Source organism: Podarcis tiliguerta (genome assembly GCF_965153285.1).
Source record: "Podarcis tiliguerta genome assembly, chromosome: 5".
Taxonomy (NCBI): domain Eukaryota; kingdom Metazoa; phylum Chordata; class Lepidosauria; order Squamata; family Lacertidae; genus Podarcis; species Podarcis tiliguerta.
In genome coordinates, this window is record NC_139538.1 from 3,205,533 (window position 1) to 3,225,067 (window position 19,535).

Sequence of the window (19,535 nt, forward strand, 5' to 3'; positions counted from 1 at the left end):
CGTTTTTGCCATTTCTGCATAGTCCAGCAATTTGTTCTGCCATTCCACTCTGGTAGGCGACCATGTCCGTCTTTTCAACTCTGGGCTACCAGAATCCTAGCAGCTGTCAGCATTTTCATTCACATTGATTTCAGTGGAAGAGTTGAGTGCATCCTTTAGTTAAGAACATAGAATCACAGAACTGTAGAGTTGGAAGGGACCCCAAGGATCATCTAGCTCAACCCCCTGTGATGCAGGAAACTACTGGATTAGACTGAAGGCCTATCTCTGAAGGCCTTAGCCCTCTCTTCACAAGGGCTGGTATTCAAAGGCCTCTGAGCTTGGAGGTGGCATCTAGTCATCATGACTAATAGGCATGGGTAGCCTTTATCCTACTGGTTGGCCGCCTTGAGAACAGAATGCTGGACTAAAGGAGTCATTGGCCTCATTCAACAGGCTCTCCTTACATTCTTAAAGCCATCACTTTGGTAGCCATTGCCACTGTCAGGAGTTCAGCCTACACTCAAGTAGGACCCTGGCAGAGACACATGCCTGACTGGCATGTTCCCTCCCTCCTGGTCTATCGTTCAGGAGCTTCCAAAGCTTTCTTCTGCCCAAACATCACAGTGACAGATGCCAACAGACATTGGCACACTTAGGGATCCGCAGAGTTTGCGCACCTTGCAACTCAGTAACTCAGCATTTTGGCTAATCTACTTTATCTACATATAAACACACACGGAGCACTGCAACATGGCTCCCTCTCTAGCATCAGACAGCAAAGAGAGAAATAACAAAGGATAACAGTCCCACTTCACGGAACACAGTAACACAAACATCCTGTCTTCGTCACTTCCCACTCTGTGAAGTCAAAATATACATCGTCATGTGACAGACAACAATCCCATGACTGCAATCACGGAGCAGGAATTCTAACAGCCACATCTTAGGCAGGGAATCCCACAATTTAATCATAAGCTGCGTGATGAAGCCCTTTATTTAATCTGTCCTGAATATCAGAATATTCAGCATCACTGGATGACCCTGAGTCCTAATATAGCACTGTAACTTTTCTTCATAGGGCATCACTGCCTCCCATGGGAGTGAGTTCCATAGTTTAGCTATGTGCTGCAAGAAGACTTTCTTTCTTTCTTTCTTTCTTTCTTTCTTTCTTTCTTTCTTTCTCCTGTGTCAAACAACTTGCTTGACTGCATTCTGCATTCACAAGGGATCTTGCAATCTGTCTTCCTACCCAGGGCCTGATTTAGGTTTGATGAGGCTCTAAGTTCCTGAAGGTAATGGGGCCCTTAAAATGTCCAGCCATCCTTTGTCAACAACAAATTGTCACTTGTTTTTTGTGTTGAATATATGCTATATGGTAATTTATGGACCTAATAGGTATCTAAAGTCATTTGCACATAACAAAATAGGAGCCCACACAATACAAAACACTGTTGCTGCATGTAGGTTTTATTTTATTTGTTTTTTATCTTATATTTTGGAAATGTACACCCAGGTTTTTTCCTTTAATTTTTTGGGGGGCCCCCAAGAGAGTGGGGTCCTAAGCTATAGCTTGTTTAGCTTATACGTAAATCCAGCACCTGGGACATGGGTGGCACTGTGGGTTAGACCACAGAGCTAGACTTGCCAATCATTAGGTTGGTGGTTCGAATCCCCACAATGGGGTGAGCTCCTGTTGCTCAGTCCCTGCTCCTGCCAACCTAGTAGTTTGAAAGCATGTCAAAGTGCAAGTAGATAAGTAGGTACTGCTCTGGCGGAAAGGTAAACGGCGTTTCTGTGCACTGCTCTGGTTCACCAGAGGCGGCTTAGTCCTGCTGGCCACATGACCCGGAAGCTGTACGCTGGCTCCCTCGGCCAATAAAGCGAGATGAGCGCCGCAACCCCAGAGTCAGCCATGACTGGACCTAATGGTCAGGGGCCCCTTTAACTTTACCTAAATCCGGCACTGTTCCTACCTAACCCTTCTATCTATATTGTGAAATCAAAGCCAGAGACTTTAATTAAGTACTTACTACGCTATGGAGAAATGAATGTTGTTTCAAATTAAACCTTAGACCTTATCAGTTTGCGGATGGGGGGGTGCGCTTTTGTCCATTTGTCCCTCATGAGCAAGTAAATACAGTGGTACCTCGGGCTAAGTACTTACGGTAATTTGTTCCGGAGGTCTCTTCTTTACCTGAAACTGTTCTTAACCTGAAGCATCACTTTAGCTAATGGGGCCTCCTGCTGCTGCCGCGCTGCCAGAGCACAATTTCTGTTCTCATCCTGAAGCAAAGTTCTCAATCCGAGGTACTATTTAGCGGAGTCTGCAACCTGAAGCATATGTAACCTGAAGCGTATGTAACTTGAGGTACCACTGTATGACTGAAAAACCCCGATGGAAATACCCACTGCGGTTTTTAAAACCCTTGCCGCTCTGTTGGCTATAGGAGCTTCATTTGATTGACACGAACTCTGTCCAACCATGAGCTCAGCTGCCGAAAGATCATGGAACATCTATGAAAATTCTAACTCAGAAGTTTTTTTTAAAAAAGTGGTCTGCATGGGATCTGTATGCTAAGGGTAAAAAGACGGTAGCGATCCACATTCTCAAAGTGCTTTCCAGATGCATAGCTGTGTCCATGAATATTTCCTGTGTACAATAAGAGTGGTACGTGAATGACATATGAGAGTCATGTTTGAGTAAAGCACCCTGTTTGTGTGCGAGAGACAGACAAAATTCAAGAGATTATGCAACACGACCAAATGAAGTGAAACTTGACAGAGGATAATATATTACCCAAACGAACAAACCCACCAGCAAATGAATGTGGGTTGCTACTTGCACATAATTTTCCCTTTCTCTTTTGGGAAAAAAGAATGTTTCTAATTATTAGTGATGAAGAGAAGCTTCTGTTTAATCTCCCTGTTGCCTTCCTGCCATTGCTCCCCATTTTGTCACCACCCAAAAGACACATTGTTTTAGATGGGCACAAGAGCATTAAAGGGATTTGGGGGCAGAGTCCAAGGGGGCTTAACCCTGCAAGTGGGCCATTCTGAGGCACGAGCAGCAAAAAATCCCATGTTAAGCTCCTAGCTGGCAGCATCCTATTGTAGCTTCTCACACACTTGCTACCCCAGAGATCTGAGGTTCAGTGTCCTGTGAAACAATTCTTAAAAGGGCAGTGAGGGCAGGAGAGGGAGAGAAATTAAAACTATCCCACACGATGGTGCCACAGCCGGCCAATAAGAATTTAGAGAGGTCTTGTGCATCTGGGGGCCAAACTTCTCAGTTTCAGGAAAAAGCATGTAAGAGGCAACAGCATGGAAGTTTATAAAAATTATGCATGGCATGCGGAAAGTATCCCGTGGAAAGATTTTTCTTCTTCTCTTGATACTAGAATTGCTGCATATCCAACGAAGCTGAATGTTGGGCCTTCTTGGTAGTGGCACCCGCCCTGTGGAAGGCCCTCCTGTCAGATGTCAAGGAAATAAACAACTATCTGATGTTTAGAAGGCAGTCCTGTGTAGGGAAGTTTTTAATGTTTTTTTATTGTGCTTTTAATATTCTGTTGGGAGCAGCCCAGAGTGGCCGGGGACACCCAGCCAGGTGGGCAGGGTATAAATAAATTATTATTATTATTATTATTATTATTATTATTATTATTATTATTAGACATTTTAGGACAGGGGATAGTAAGTACTTCAAGCAGCGGCTAGTTAAACTATGGAACTCCCTCCCGCAGCAGGCAGTGATGTCCACAACTTAGATGGCTTTAAAAGAAGACCAAATAAACTCATGGAGGAGAGGGCTATTGGTGGTGACTAGATATTATGGCTACGCTCTGCCTTCCTAGTCAGAGGCAGTCATGTTTCTGAATCTTCCCAGACCATCGTTCTGCCTGGACTCTGAGATCCAGCTCCCAGGGCCTTCTGGCAGTTCCCTCACTGCAAGAAGCCACGTTACAGGGAACCAGGCAGAGGGCCTTCCCGGTGGTGGTGCCTGCCCTGTGGAACGCTCTCCCACTAGATGTCAAAGAGAACAACAACTACCAAACTTTTAGAAGACATCTGAAGGCAGCCCTGTTCAGGGAAGCTTTTAATGTTTAACAGACCATTGTATTTTAATACTTTGTTGGAAGTCGCCCAGCCAGATGGGTGGGGTATAAATAAATTATTATTATTATTATTATTATTATTATTATTATTATTATTATTATCAGTTGCTGGAAACTGCAGGAGGGGAGAGCTGCTCTTGTGTTCGAATTCTGCTTACTGCTTTCCCACAGGCACCTGGCTGGCCACTGTGAGAACAGGATGTTGGAGTCAATGGGCCATTGGCCTGATCCTGCAAGCCCCACCCTACATTGTTATGTTCACCGGCTGCTTTGGGCCACGAGTCTTGTCAGCCCCAACCAGCTTGTGGTCTGCAACTAGTGGAAGTTGTAGATCACCCAACACCTGGTGGTCACACCCAGTTGTGTAAGGTTACCTTGGAGTCTTTAGATTCTCAGCTTGGAGATCCAGTGTGGTGTAATAGTTAGCGTGTTGGACATGGAGCTGAGAGACCTGGGTTCAAATCCTACACTGGCCATGAAGCTCACTGGGTGACCTTGGGGACTAATCGCTGCCTCTCACCCCAACCTTCCTCACAGGATTGTTGTTGTTGTTTAGTCGTTTAGTCGTGTCCAACTCTTTGTGACCAGAGCACACCAGGCCCTCCTGTCTTCCACTGCCTCCCGCAGTTTGGTCAAACTCATGTTGGTAGCTTCAAGAACACTGTCCCACCATCTTGTCCTCTGTTGTCCCCTTCTCCTTGTGCCCTCCATCTTTCCCAACATCAGGGTCTTTTCCAGGGAGTCTTCTCTTTTCAGGAGGTGGCCAAAGTATTGGAGCCTCAGCTTCAGGATCTGTCCTTCCAGTGAGCACTCATGGCTGATTTCCTTCAGAATGGATAGGTTTGATCTTCTTGCAGTCCACGGGACTCTCAAGAGTCTCCTCCAGCACCATAATTCAAAAGCATCCATTCTTCAGCAATCAGCCTTCTTTATGGTCCAGCTCTCACTTCCATACATCACTAGTGGGAAAACCATGGCTTTAACGATAAGGACCTTTGTTGGCAAGGTGATGTCTCTGCTTTTTAAGATGCTGTCTAGGTTTGCCATCGCTTTTCTCCCAAGAAGCAGGCGTCTTTTAATTTTGTGGCTGCTGTCACCATCTGCAGTGATCATGGAGCCCAAGAAAGTAAAATCTCTCACTGCCTCCATTTCTTCCCCTTCTATTTGCCAGGAGGTGATGGGACCAGTGGCCATGATCTTCGTTTTTTTGATGTTGAGCTTCAGGCCATATTTTGCGCTCTCCTCTTTCACCCTCATTAAAAGGTTGTTGTAGGGATAAATTAAACGAAGAGGGAGAGAACCACCTTCAGCTCCCTGAAGAAAAAAGTTAGACAGAAATGCAGTGAAATGATAAACAATAAATGCAATGAAATACTAAACAAACTTGATATCCCTTTTCTCTGAAGGATGAGATCTCGGAGACCCACCCATCTAATCTCCCTTGTTTGCCACGAGAGCTTGAGGTGCTCGCATCTCCGGAATGAAAAGGGCCTCCCTTGCCTCTCTCACACCCCCCAAAAAAGAGAAAGGACATATTCATATTCAAATCATTCCATTAGGAATGCAGACAGGGTCCCTGTCTGGGCAAGGTTATCCCATCCAGACCAGACCTTAGAGGGGACGGAGTCTCTAAGCACTGGGAAGGCATTTGACTAATATAGGGACACTGGTGGGGCGGCAGACGATGGCACCAAGCCAGAAAGTGAAAGAATTTGCACCCAGGATGCCAGGAGGGAGACGGGCCCCTCTGCATTTGTCTCAGGAAATCCCTTTTGCTTTCCTTTAAAGGGCTTCAGGGGAAAGCGATGAGGCGAGGGGAGACGGACTCAGCCAACAAGGGGAGCTTTGTCCTCACTCTGCTGTGGCTGCAACCAGCTACTTAACTTTTTATTTACAATACGCTTTGTGACTGTGCAGAACCCAGGAGTGGCAAACTCCCTGCCCAAAGGGATGGCTGCATCACTTTGAGATTGGGGTCGTTTAAAAATGCTGCCATGTGCTGTAAGCCGCCCAGAGTGGAAACCTAGCCAGATGGGCAGGGTATAGATAATAAAAATATTTATCATTACAGTGGTACCTCAGGTTACATACACTTCAGGTTCTATACGCTTCAGGTTACAGACTCCGCTAACCCAGAAATAGTGCTTCAGGTTAAGAACTTTGCTTCAGGGTGAGAACAGAAATCATGCTCCGGCAGCAGGAAGCCCCATTAGCTAAAGTGGTGCTTCAGGTTAAGAACAGTTTCAGGTTAAGAACGGACCTCCGGAACGAATTAAGTACTTAACCCGAGGTACCACTGTATTATTATTATGAATTAAAAATCTTAACTTTATATTTCAGTTTCTAAAAAGGCATAAAAATACCCGCTATACCCCCAAGAAACAGTCCGGGCATGTACAGAGCGCAAACGACACAGTCAAAATTAAGTAGATTTGGAAATAGGTTAGAGCTGATTACATTAGTTAGGTGTCTCGTACTCTGTTATGATTCTATGTCTATTTTGTACACATTATTTGGGATGGAGAACGGCATTGCAGAATTCAGAAAGGTCTGGATTTCATAGGACTTGCTGTGTTTCAGAAAGTGTGGATTAGGCAGGTTCAGCTTGTTCTGTCCCACTCCTATCATCAGAAACCAGAAAAAGTTTCAAATTCAAGAGCTGGCAGCCCTACAGGAGGGGCTGTTTCTTGCTCCACCAGGAATCACATTTTTGTCGCTCCTTCCAGCACCTTCTCCTTTATCCTTTCTTGCCTTGAAACCGGTATGTGTATTTCTCATGCCCCAATCTAGCCAATCATTGCCCATTTAGGTCAGGACATGATGAACCTTCGTCTAATCCAGGAAAGCAATTTGTGCAAACATGCCAGGAAACAGTTTGTAGAAGCAAGGAGGAGACCGTTGCCCCATGCCTCTAGCTGGCTAAAGGTTAAGAACTGTTGCAACATTGGACTTTTGGGTTTCTGCAACATCTTTGGCATCTGGTCTGCCTGGGAGAGAAGCTTCACCTGAGCTGCTCTTTAGTTCTGCCTGTGCTGGCAATCCCCAGGAAACAGGAGTGAGACTTTAAAGTGAGATTGGTAGGGAGAACATAAGAAAAGTTTGCTTGATCCGGCCAATAGCCCATCCAGTCCTGCTACCAGATGCCTCTGAGAAGCCCACCAGCAGGACCAGAGTGCAACAGTGCGCCAGTGTGGTGTAGTGGTTCAGAGCGGTGGACTCGTAATCTGGTGAACTGGGTTCGATTCCCCGCTCCTCCACATGCAGCTGCTGGGTGACCTTGGGCCAGTCACACTTCTCTGAAGTCGCTCAGCCCCACTCACCTCACAGAGGGTTTGTTGTGGGGGAGGAAGGGAAAGGAGATTGTGAGCCGCTTTGAGACTCCTTCGGGTAGTGATAAAGCGGGATATCAAACCCAAACTCTTCTTCTTCTTCTCTTTCCCCACTACCAGTGTTGTAAACCAAAATCTGCCCTTCTTCCCTTATGGGGTATCCAAGAGCCCATATAGAGTCCTTACCTAGGTTCCCTATTGGCAGGAGAAAATAACAGAGGCCAACCAGAGGATATTGAGAAGCAAAGCAGCTAGTAAGCCGGATCTTTATTGATCTGTTGCAACAGGGTGCTCCCCTCACACGCAGGAAAGGAGGAGGGCCCAGAACCAAGGTGTGCCTGCCCTTATATAGACATTTTAAATTCCCTGCCCTGGAGCTCAAGACCACCACCACCCCATACACCATACCTACATCACAGAAAAGGTGGTCTACAGCAGAAATCTGAGTGCATTACCTGTCAATGCTCACTTGATTGGATACCCTGGGGAGTCTGGCCAGTCTTTTTTAATGAGAAATACAAGCTTCCCCTCTATTCCTAAATCTAAGTTGTTTAAAAAGATGTTGAGCAACAGGCCCAGGACAGAACCCCATGAGCTCTGTAAATAAGTATTTTCTCCAATACCAGATATAAGACTCATTCAGTACCCATCAAAAGCGTTTTCCTCCATGAGGTTCTCTAATCATCTGTTATCACACATCGCTTTTGTGAGTCAGAGGTACAATCAAATAACAAGGGGTATTGCTGAGCATAGTCAGGTTTGGTTTTTGCAAAGAGTGTGGGAATTCTCTGCCGTATGGTTGGCTTCTTTTTCTTTTTCTATGTCTTTCGGCATGACATTTCATGTGACAGATGACAGAACGAGACGGAGACAGCAGCAGAAGGGGACTTTGTGAAAATGAAAGCGTTTGTGGGTTGAGATGTGAAAGTTGGGAGCAAGTGGGAAAGCGAGTGAATACCAGAGCCCTTTCGATATAAAATGAAAAACATACTTCGCTGTGAGAGTGCATCTTCTCACACATTTTTAAAATCGTGGCGCTGGAGGAGAGATGCAGAAGGGCTTTGTGCGCGTGGGGGAGAAATGGCCATGTCTGGGTCACACTTTATGTGGCTGGGATTGTAAAGCTGTAATTGAAGACATGACAGTCTGAAGTGAGAATGGGAAATCCATATTGCGGACCCAGTGTGTGGTCCAATGGTTAGAGCAGGGCTGGAGAGCCTCAGACTGGGGCCAGGAAAGAGTGTGTCTCTGACTCTCTGCCTGGCCCTCAGAACAGATGGAATCATAGATTTGTGGAGCTGGAAGGGAACCCAAAGGTCATCCAGTCCAACCCCCTGCAATGCAGGAATCTTATTAAATAACCCCTAGCAGATGGCTATCCAACCTCCGCTTAAAATCCTCCAAGGATTTTACAATCCTCCAAGGATTTTAAAAACCTTCCTAGGTTGTTGTTGTTTAGTCGTTTAGTGGTGTCCGACTCTTCATGACCCCCTGGACCAGAGCACGCCAGGCACTCCTGTCTCCCACTGCCTCCCCCAGTTTGGTCAAACTCATGCTGGTAGCTTCGAGAACACTATCCCATCATCTCGTCCTCTGCTGTCCCCTTCTCCTTGTGCGCTCCATCTTTCCCAACATCAGGGTCTTTTCCAGGGAGTCTTCTCATGAGGTGGCCAAAGTCTTGGAGCCTCAGCTTCAGGATCTGTCCTTCCAATGAGCCCTCAGGGCTGATTTCCTTCAGAATGGAGAGGTTGGATCTTCTTGCAGTCCATGGGACTCTCAAGAGTCTCCTCCAGCACCATAATTCCTAGGTAGTCCATTCCATTGCTGAACAGCTTTTACTGTCAGAAAGTCGTTCCTAATGTTTCGTCGGAATCTCTTTCCTTGTCATTTGAATCCCTTGGTTCAGATCCTGCCCTCCGGAACACCACAAAACAAGCTTGTTCCATCTTCCATATGACATTTGATGTTTGACGACAGCTCACCAACCTCCTCATCCCATCCCCATCAGTCTTGGTTTTCCAGACCCTTTTTCTGTTGACCCGCTAGCAAATTAGCAGCCAGATCAGATTTTGCAAGCAAGGTGTTGCGTGCTGGCAGTAGTTTGACCACACACACGAACTCGCTGGCACCTTCTGCACCAGCTGCAGCCTCCAGACTAGGGGTCAGCAAACATTTTCAGCAGGGGGCTGGCCCACTGTCCCTCAGACCTTGTGGGGGGGGGGGCAGACTATATTTTGGAGAGAAAAAATGAACGAATTCCTATGCCCCACAAATAACCCAGAGATGCATTTTAAATAAAAGCACACATTCTACTCATGTAAAAACACACTGATTCCCAGACCATCTGCGGGCCGGTATTAGAAGGTGATTGGGCCAGATTTGGCCCCCGGGCCTTAGCTTGCCTACCAATGTTCCAGACTGACCCCAGGGGCAGCCCCACCTAGAGTTGGCTGGCAACTGTTCTCCTCGCCCCGTAAGCAATCTCAGCTCATCTACCTGTGACTCTTTCAAGTGGAGATGGCCGGGTAGGGGGTTGAGCAGGGAAATATGAGCTGCGTCTCCCCCCCCCCCCAGTAATAAAGAGGCCTCCAACATACACCTCCCCCCGCCCCCCGAATTGTCTCCATCGACTATTTTGCAAGCCCTCGGCTCCTTGCCGTGCAGCTATTTTTAAAGATAATATTCCAATGGAGTGGAAACAATTTTTTGCCTACATCCTGAGCGCGTTTGTCTTCATCTGTTCCTAAGCTGTGATAATTAAGACAACCTGATGGAAAGTTCCCAGTGGCTGGATGACTTCATGGTCTTTTGGTGCCACAATACACTTGGATTTCGCTCTCCCAGTCTTGTGGCAAAAAGGTTTACATACTTTCTGGAAGGGCAGGGTGTGGCAGAGAGCCTAGGAAGGCTGTGGGCTTGGCGCGCCTCAGAATACGGGTCTGCTTTTTGGAAAAGCTACGCTTCAGATCACCCACAAGTTATTGGCCTTGGTGCTGTTTAACTTACCCAGAGAGGATCCTGGGAAACTGCAGGGTCCGACTGTGATTGATTAGCTGGACTTGGGGCGCGTTTTGCTTTGTGGGTTCGGGGTGGCTGGCAGTGCTTTGAAAACGATCGCTGCGTATGAAAGCAGGATTTGAAAGCCATCCCAAAAATGCAAAAGAGGTTCCGTCCCTCTTCTGTCATGACTTACAGACCAGCCTGGTTTCCAAACGATGTTCAGACTCCAGGAAGCGGGTTGGGTAGGAGATCAGAGGAGAAGAAACGGCGACAACAGCCCTACATTGGTTTGATAATGGATATGTTCCATTTGGAAAAGGCCTGCCTAATTTGGGGGGAAGTTTCAGGCTCCATGGCACACATCACACGCCATCTGGGGCACTCGTGAGCCTCTGTTTCACTGCTGGTGGATGTAGGTGCAAAATGCAGAAATGCAATTTTATTTTTTTAAAAAAATCCATTCAGGAAGGTGGGTTTCTACAGTCATCCCTCATGTTACGTTTGCTTCATGTTACGTTTTTTCAGGTTGCGTCCTGCGACAATCTGGAAGTACCGGAAAGGGTTACTTTCGGGTTTCGCCGCTCGCGCATGCGCAGATGCACAAAATGACGTCACACGCATGCGCAGAAGCAGTGAATCACAACCCACGTGCCACTGCGGGGTGCGTTCCTTTCATGTTGCGAACAGGCCTCCGGAACAGAACCCGTTCGCAACCAGAGGTGCCACTGTAATTGTGTTTCAACATTGCTATGTCGTGCATGTTGTCTTTGTTATGTCATGTTACGTTTGCTTCATGTTACGTTTGCTTCATGTTACGTTTGCTTCATGTTATGTCATGTTACGTTTGCTTCATGTTACGTTTCTTCAGGTTGCGTCCTGCGACGATCTGGAAGTACCGGAAAGGGTCACTTCCGGGTTTCGCCACTCACGCATGCACAGATGCACAAAATGACATCACACGCATGCGCAGAAGCAGTGAATCACAACCCACATGCCACTGCGGGTTGCGTTTCTTTCATGTTGCGAACAGGCCTCTGGAACAGAACCCGTTCGCAACCAGAGGTACCACTGTAATTGTGTTTCAACATTGCTATGTCGTGCATGTTGTCTTTGTCAACATGCACGACATAGCAATGTTGAAACACAATTACAGTGGTACCTCTGGTTGCGAACGGGTGACAGCAGATGGAGACAGCAGCCACGAAATTAAGAGATGCCTGCTTCTTGGGAGGAAAACAATGACAAACCTAGACAGCATTTTAAAAAGTAGAGACATCACCTTGCCAACAAAGGTCCGTATAGTAAAAGCTATGGTTTTCCCAGTAGTGATGTATGGAAGTGAGAGCTGGACCATAAAGAAGGCTGATCGCTGAAGAATTGACACTTTTGAATTCTGGTGCTGGAGGAGACTCTTGAGAGTCCCATGGACTGCAAGAAGATCAAACGCATCCATTCTTAAGGAAATCAGCCCTGAGTGCTCACTGGAAGGACAGATCGTGAAGCTGAGGCTCCAGTACTATGGCCACCTCATGAGAAGAGAAGACTCACTGGAAAAGACCCTGATGTTGGGAAAGATGGAGGGCACAAGGAGAAGGGGACGACAGAGGACGAGATGGTTAGACAGTGTTCGCGAAGCTACAAACATGAATCTGACCAAACTGCGGGTGGCAGTGGAAGACAGGAGTGCCTGGTGTGCTCTGGTCCATGGGGTCACGAAGAGTCGGACACGACTGAACGACTAAACAACAACAACAACAACATGTCGTGCATGACACCTGAACACACAGACAAAAGAATGTCAGACCAATGTTGGATCAGACCAATGAGCCATCCAGATGCCCTGATGGGAAACCAGCAAACAGGATCCTAGCACAAGAGTCCTGTCTCTTCCTCCTGCCACTTCCGAAAACGGGTGTTCAGAAGCATTGCTGCTTTCATCTGTGGAGACAGAGCAGAGCCATTGTGGCTATTAGCCATCGATAGCCCTTTCCTCCTCCCTGAATTTGCCCAATCCTGTTTAAAAGCCACCCAAGCTGGTGGCCACTGCTGCTTCTTGTCGGAGCGAGTTCCATAATTTATGAGCTATGCAAAGATGCACTTTCTTTTATCACATACAGCCTGTGCTTGTATTTGTTTTACTGTATTGTATTTGTACTGTATTGTATATTGTATGGCTCAGGACCACAATACCTCAAGGAGCGCCTCTTTCCATATGAACCTACCTGGTCCCTGAGATTATCATCTGAGGCCCTCCTTCGTCTGCCTCCTCCTCGAGAAGTCCAGAGGGTGGCAACACGAGAACGGGGCCTTCTCTGCAGTGGCTCCCCATCTGTGGAATGCTCTCCCCAGGGAAGCTCGCCTGGCATTATACACCTTTAGGCACCAGGCAAAAACGTTCCTTTTTAACCAGGAGGCCTTTGGTTGACCTGATGGACATCCTATACCCTTTTAAAATGTGGCTCTTTGGGGAGGGGTGTTATTGAGTTGCTGTTTTTATTCTGATTTTATATGTTGTGATCTTTTCTGTGAACTGCCCTGAGACCTCTGGGTATAGGGTGGTATAAAGGTAAAGGTACCCCTGCCCGTTACGGGCCAGTCTTGACAGACTCTAGGGTTGTGCGCCCATCTCACTCAAAGAGGCCAGGGGCCAGCGCTGTCCGAAGACACTTCCGGGTCACGTGGCCAGCGTGACATCGCTGCTCTGGCGAGCCAGAGCCGCACACGGAAACGCCGTTTACCTTCCCGCTAGTAAGCGGTCCCTATTTATCTACTTGCACCCGAGAGTGCTTTCGAACTGCTAGGTTGGCAGTCGCTGGGACGGAGTAACGGGAGCGCACCCCGCCGCGGGGATTCAAACCGCCGACCTTTCGATCGGCAAGCCCTAGGCGCTGAGGCTTTAACCCACAGCGCCACCCGCATCCCTGCATAGGGTGGTATATAAACTCAAAAAACAACAATAATAAATAACAATAGTATTTTTTCTATCATTTTTGTTTTTAATTGATAATCAAGTTTGTTTTGTGTTTTGTGGATTTGTAAGACACTCTGAAGCATCGTTTTTCTGGAAAACAACTTCTTCTTATTATTATTATTATTTTACACACACACCCCTTCTTCCTCCACAAACTACTTGGTTTTGACTGTGAATCTTACTGGCGGCATCACTTGCAGTAGCATCACCCTTATTCCCTCTTCTTCTTGTGGAAAACCCAGGTCTGGAAAGGCATGTTGCTGCAACAGACAGTGCAAGAACAATATAGAATCATAGAATCATAGAGCTGGAAGAGACCACAAGGGCCATCGAGTCCAACCCCCTGCCAAGCAGGAAACACCATCAGAGCACTCCTGACATATGGTTGTCAAGCCTCTGCTTAAAGACCTCCAAAGAAGGAGACTCCACCACACTCCTTGGCAGCAAATTCCACTGTCGAACAGCTCTTACTGTCAGGAAGTTCTTCCTAATGTTTAGGTGGAATCTTCTTTCTTGTAGTTTGGATCCATTGCTCCGTGTCCGCTTCTCTGGAGCAGCAGAAAACCACCTTTCTCCCTCCTCTATGGGACATCCTTTTATATATTTGAACATGGCTATCATATCACCCCTTAACCTCCTCTTCTCCAGGCTAAACATGCCCAGCTCCCTTAGCCGTTCCTCATAAGGCATCGTTTCCAGGCCTTTGACCATTTTGGTTGCCCTCCTCTGGACACGTTCCAGTTTGTCAGTGTCCTTCTTGAACTGTGGTGCCCAGAACTGGACACAGTACTCCAGGTGAGGTCTGACCAGAGCAGAATACAGTGGCACTATTACTTCCCTTGATCTAGATGCTATACTCCTATTGATTAATAGGATATATTACCCTTATTTCCTCTTCTTGTTCTGCAAAGCCCAGATCTGGAGATGTATGTATCTGCTGGCGTTGCTGCAACAATTTATTTCCACCACCTTCAAGCTGATGGTTCTTTTTCTTTCCTGTTGGGCTTGGAACAGGTGGAGTCTGAGGACCAAGTCCTGGCAAATTTCTGCGGGAGGGAAGCCACGGACACAGAGCAGACCCCGGGGCAGCAGGCCATTGTCTCCCCGGGCTCTTTCATGAGCCTCACTTTCCGATCGGACTTCTCCAATGAGGAACGTTTCACAGGGTTTGACGCCCATTACACAGCCGTGGGTGAGTAGCCGCTTGGCCACAATGTGGGTAGCCCAGGCCACTGGACTCCAAAGTACCTGCAGTTGACAACAGCTAAAATACATCAAAAGTGTGTGTTTTTTTAAATGCTGTATTTTTCGCTCTATAAGACGCACCTAGTTTTTGGAGGAGGAAAACAAGAAAAAAAATATTCTGAATCTCAGAAGCCAGAACAGCAAGAGGGATCGCTGCGCAGTGAAAGCAGCGATCCCTCTTGCTGTTCTGGCTTCTGGAATAGCTGCGCAGCCTGCATTCGCTCCATAACACACACACACATTTCCCCTTACTATTTAGGAGGGGGAAAGTGAGTCTTATGGAGCAAAAAAATGCGGTACTACACAACTAAAACCCACAACAAAGCAGTCTAAAACCCAGTGGACTATATGCTGGCAAAAAGGGTGGCGCTAAAGAAACTCTAATTGAAAGGTTTGTTTGTCCCCGGTAAATAGTATTTGTTGCACTTGGGTGGGTTTTTAAAAAAATGAAATTGCTTTTATTTGTTTCAGTGACTTACACACATGCTGAAGCCTCCGGACAGTCTCCGGGGGCAGTCACCAATACAGTATGTTGCAGTAGCCAAGCCTTGACGTTGCAGAAGCCACGTCATAAAGGATAGCAGCCAGGTCAAAATGGGAGGGAAACTGAGTGTTTGCTTTAGTAAATGTGTAGCAAACAAGACTCACATAGCATTCCAATAATTCAACAAAAGAGAAAAAAGAATTCGCATGGTCAGGTATAAGATAAAGAGGTTTAAGACAATGAGTGTGTTTTGGGGGGCGGTTATTGGTTTGTCTTTTTCGTTCTTGTGTTCATCATGTATTTTGCGTTTTTATGTTGGAATTTTCGGGTGTGTGAACCACCCTGAGATCCGTGGATGGAGGGCGGCATACAAATTTAATAATTAAAATGATGATATAAAGGAGAATGGGAAGATAAACTTCACAAAAGAGGATCATTCCAAGTATTATAGCATCATTCCAAGATAAGCAGCTGAGCCAAAAAATCATGCAATAAAAAAAGGCGCCATATGAAATAGTATTTGGATAGAATTTGCCACCTGTGCAACCATGTCGTTAAATTAGCTACAATAAACCACCAGGCAGATGCAAAGTCCAGCGGATCCGCTTCCCCTCTGAGAGCCCAGAGTTGGTGGGCCAATTTCTCTGGTTTGGCTACAAATAAGGCTTTTAAAAACCAGTTTGTTGTAGAGTACACAGAAGCATCCTTCTATAATAATAGCAATAATAAATTTTATTTATACCCCACCCTCCCCGGGCTCAGGGCAGCTAACACCAGTAAAATTACAATAAAAACATAATGGGGGGGAACCAATTTAAAATACAGGTTAAAATACAATTTAAAATGCAGCCTCATTTTAAAAGTAGCCCATAGATCAAGGCCATAAGGGAAGGGAAAACTAAGGGTCAGACCGAGTCCAAACCAAAGGCCAGGTGAAGCAGCTCTGCCTTGCAGGCCCTGGTGAAAGATGTCAAGTTCTGCAGGGCCCTGGTCCCTTGTGACAGAGCATTACACCAAGTCGGGGCCAGTACTGAAAAGGCCCTGGCCCTAGTTGAGACCAATCTAACCACCTTGTGACTTGAGACCTCCAAAATGTCTTCCGGGTCTGAACGCGATCTGAAGATGGCTGCTTTCCTCTGATGTCTCAGAGGAAGAGCTCTGAGAAGGACGGGGTTTTACTGCTTCGACGACGCAGAAACTCCATAAAACCGCAGGCGGGGAAAGCCTACGGCCGTGGGACTCAGCGGGCACCGAAAGCGCAGCTCCAGATCGTCTCCGGGTCGTAAATAGCCCCGGGGAACGGAGGGGGGGCCGGCGTGGTGCTGTGAGGCTATCGCTACCTTCTCAGAGCGACGTCGCACTGCCAATCAGAAAAGCGTTCGACCTCTTCTTGTTACAATTTGGATTACAAAACAGAATAATCGTGAGTAAACTACAGTAAATTTGAAGGACTTTAATTTGGAAAATCTGAATTGGAAAAGAATCGGGACTTTAAATTTCTTTAAGAATGATCGGAACAGAGGCGGGAAGGTCTAAACAGGAAGTCAGCCTTCCGCTTTGTATATAGTAGAAAGTAAAGACTATGCTTTTAACATTCTAAAATAAGAGATTGAAAAAGCTATTCTGAAGCCATAGAAAGGATTGCAACCCCCCTCCCAAGAACTGGAAGGAGGGGGAGTATTTTGGGAAAGACTAAATCCCCCGGAGAAAGAGGCTGCGGTAACAAAAACATCGCTCTGACTCCCAGGTCCTGAGCTGTCGAATTTGAAGATACTAGCCTCATAAAGGGGATAGTGGACGGCGCTTGACTAATGAGAGTTAAAGGTGCTATAAAACTGTTATAAAGGTGTTAGAACCATAAAACTGTCGCCAAAAGGATTGATGATACAATTCGGTCTTGACTGTAAACCAAAGGACATTTTGTTTCTTCTGATCGTGGAATCTTAGAGTCCCCCTAGTGGGCACTGACATCGTTACAAGTCCATTGGTAATTTTCCACTGTAATATCTTACTGCAATTTCTTATCGGACTGTCTGTTTTGTGCCACAAGCCTAGCTGCAGCTGCAGTCTGACCGTGGGAAAGCTTGGCTTATGGCTGAGAAAGAGAGTTACCAGAGTTATCAGGAAAAGACAACAAGATCGGGCAAATCCTTTCTTCCAGGAAGAAGAGGCTCTCTAGACCCTACAGGAGGCATTGCCTTACAGCAGAAAGGGAAAGGAATGTCTAGTACAGATGAACTGATAAGTTCTGGCTTTTCAAAACTACAAGGGGCCATTGACAAACTTACAGCTGAGGTGTCAGGGACGAAGAAGGAGATTGCAGAAATCAAAAATCAGGTGTTAGAAACGAACAGAGGGATTGCAGATGCATCTTCAAAAATAGATCAAAATACGCTGAGCATCCGGCAAAATACAGCTGCAATAGAGAAATTATTGGGCGACTCCGATAAAACGCGAAAGATTGCAGAAGAAGCTCGACAGGTCGCAGCTGCCACGGAGGAGAAATTACCATCGATGACCAGACAGCTGGAGGACTACAAGGTTAAGTTTTCTCTATTGGACTTGAAAGAACGAGAGGCAAATCTCAGAATTAGAGGTCTGCCTGAAATTGAGAAGGAGAGCCTGCGGGACTACCTGTCACAAGAGTTTGTGAAATTTTGGGAATTAGATCCAGAAAAGGAAGAAATAAAAATTTTGAGTGCCTTCCGACTGGGAAGAGCAAGTAAAAAGATTAAAACCAGAGATTGCCTGATCACATTAAGATCCAAGGAGGAGAGGGATAAGATCCTAGGTCTGCATTTTCACAAACCTTTGGAAATTTCTCAATCGAGAGCTGAAATTTTTAAAGACATCCCCAAACTTTTGCTCGATCTCAGAGCCAGATATAAAGACTTGGTGACCTTGCTGAGAAGAAATAATATCATCTTCAGGTGGGAATTCCCAGAAGGACTCTCCTTTAGTTTCAAAGGACGAAAGATTAAAATAAAGTCAGTGGAAGACAGAGACAGTTTTTTGGAGGCCTGCGGGGAGGACCTACAGAAAGGGACAGCAGACCTATTAGAGGAAAGAAGGAAGAAGACAGCAGAGGCAATATTGAATCTAAATCTAAATTTGGATGGAAAGACTCCACCAGGAGCAGAAGAAGACAAATTATCAGAAGCAACGGGAGGAACAGAATAACAATAATACAACATGTCTCTGCAGCTTTTGAGTTGGAATTGTAATGGTTTGAACATTTCTCGGAGGAGGAAATCCATTTTTCACATATTAAAAAAAGAACATGTGGATTTGATTTGCTTGCAAGAAACACATGTGACCAGGCTTCACAGAAAAATTTTAATTAATAAAAAGTTGGGACAAGAATTTATCTCATCGGACAAAGTTAAAAAAAGAGGAGTTGTAATTTATGCTAAAGAAGGCCTGGCGCCAAAATTTGTCTTTAAAGATGAGCAAGGAAGATACTTGGCTATTGAAATACAGTATCATGGACAGAAATATTTGATGGTGGGCGTATACGCGCCCAATGAAGGAAAATCAGAATTTTTTAAAAGACTGCATGAGACATTGTTGGATTATATGGAGTACAATGTGATTCTAATGGGAGATATGAACGGAGTAGTCTCAACGAATATGGATAAGGCACAAAGACAGGTAGTTACCAAAGATGGGAGACTACCGAAAACCTTTTTTGAAATGACTGATAACTTGGATTTGATTGACATTTGGAGAACGAAACATCCCCTGGAAAGAGAGGGAACCTTCTTTTCTGAAGCCCAAAAGACTTGGACTAGAATTGACCAAATTTGGACCACTAGAGAACTGGCCCCAAAGATAAATAAGGTGGAAATCTGCCCAAAGACTTGCTCCGACCATAACGCTATTAAGATGGTAATGAACTTACAACCAACTGGATCCTTCAGATGGAGGATGAATGACTCTCTTTTTAGAGATGCGGAATTTGTGAAGAAAGCCCAGAAAACTCTGAAAGATTATTTTGAAATAAATTTGAACACTACGGTGGAGAAAAGAATTATATGGGACGCAAGTAAGGCTGTTAGGAGAGGTTTTTTGATCCAACAAAATGCACTCAAGAGAAGATTACAACAGGAAAAAAGAGAAAAGATTTTGGATAAGATCAAGGAAGGTGAAAAGAGATTGAGAACAAACCCAAAATCACAGGAAATATTAAGAGAGATAAAGTTGTATCAAGCACAATACATGCAACTAATAAACCAAGAGATTGAATGGAAAATTAAACAGATGAGACAAAGAACATTTGATTCGGCAAATAAGTGTGGAAAGTTATTGGCATGGCAAATAAAGAAGAGACAAAAAATGAACACCATTACAAGTGTGGAGGTTGAAGGAAGAATGTTGCAATATCCCAACGAGATCAGGAGTGCTTTTCA

General features: G+C 45.7%; 1 protein-coding gene across 3 annotated transcripts in view; it reads left to right on the forward strand.

Moving 5' to 3' along the window:
- MASP1 (MBL associated serine protease 1) overlaps window positions 1-19,535 on the forward strand; it is a 117,864-nt gene that overhangs the window by 28,256 nt on the left and 70,073 nt on the right. For all 3 annotated transcript variants that reach the window (XM_083442135.1, XM_083442133.1, XM_083442134.1), the window contains exon 3: window positions 14,412-14,589. In XM_083442135.1, coding sequence (XP_083298261.1) covers window positions 14,412-14,589 — 178 coding nt within the window. The remainder of the gene's footprint in view (window positions 1-14,411; window positions 14,590-19,535) is intronic.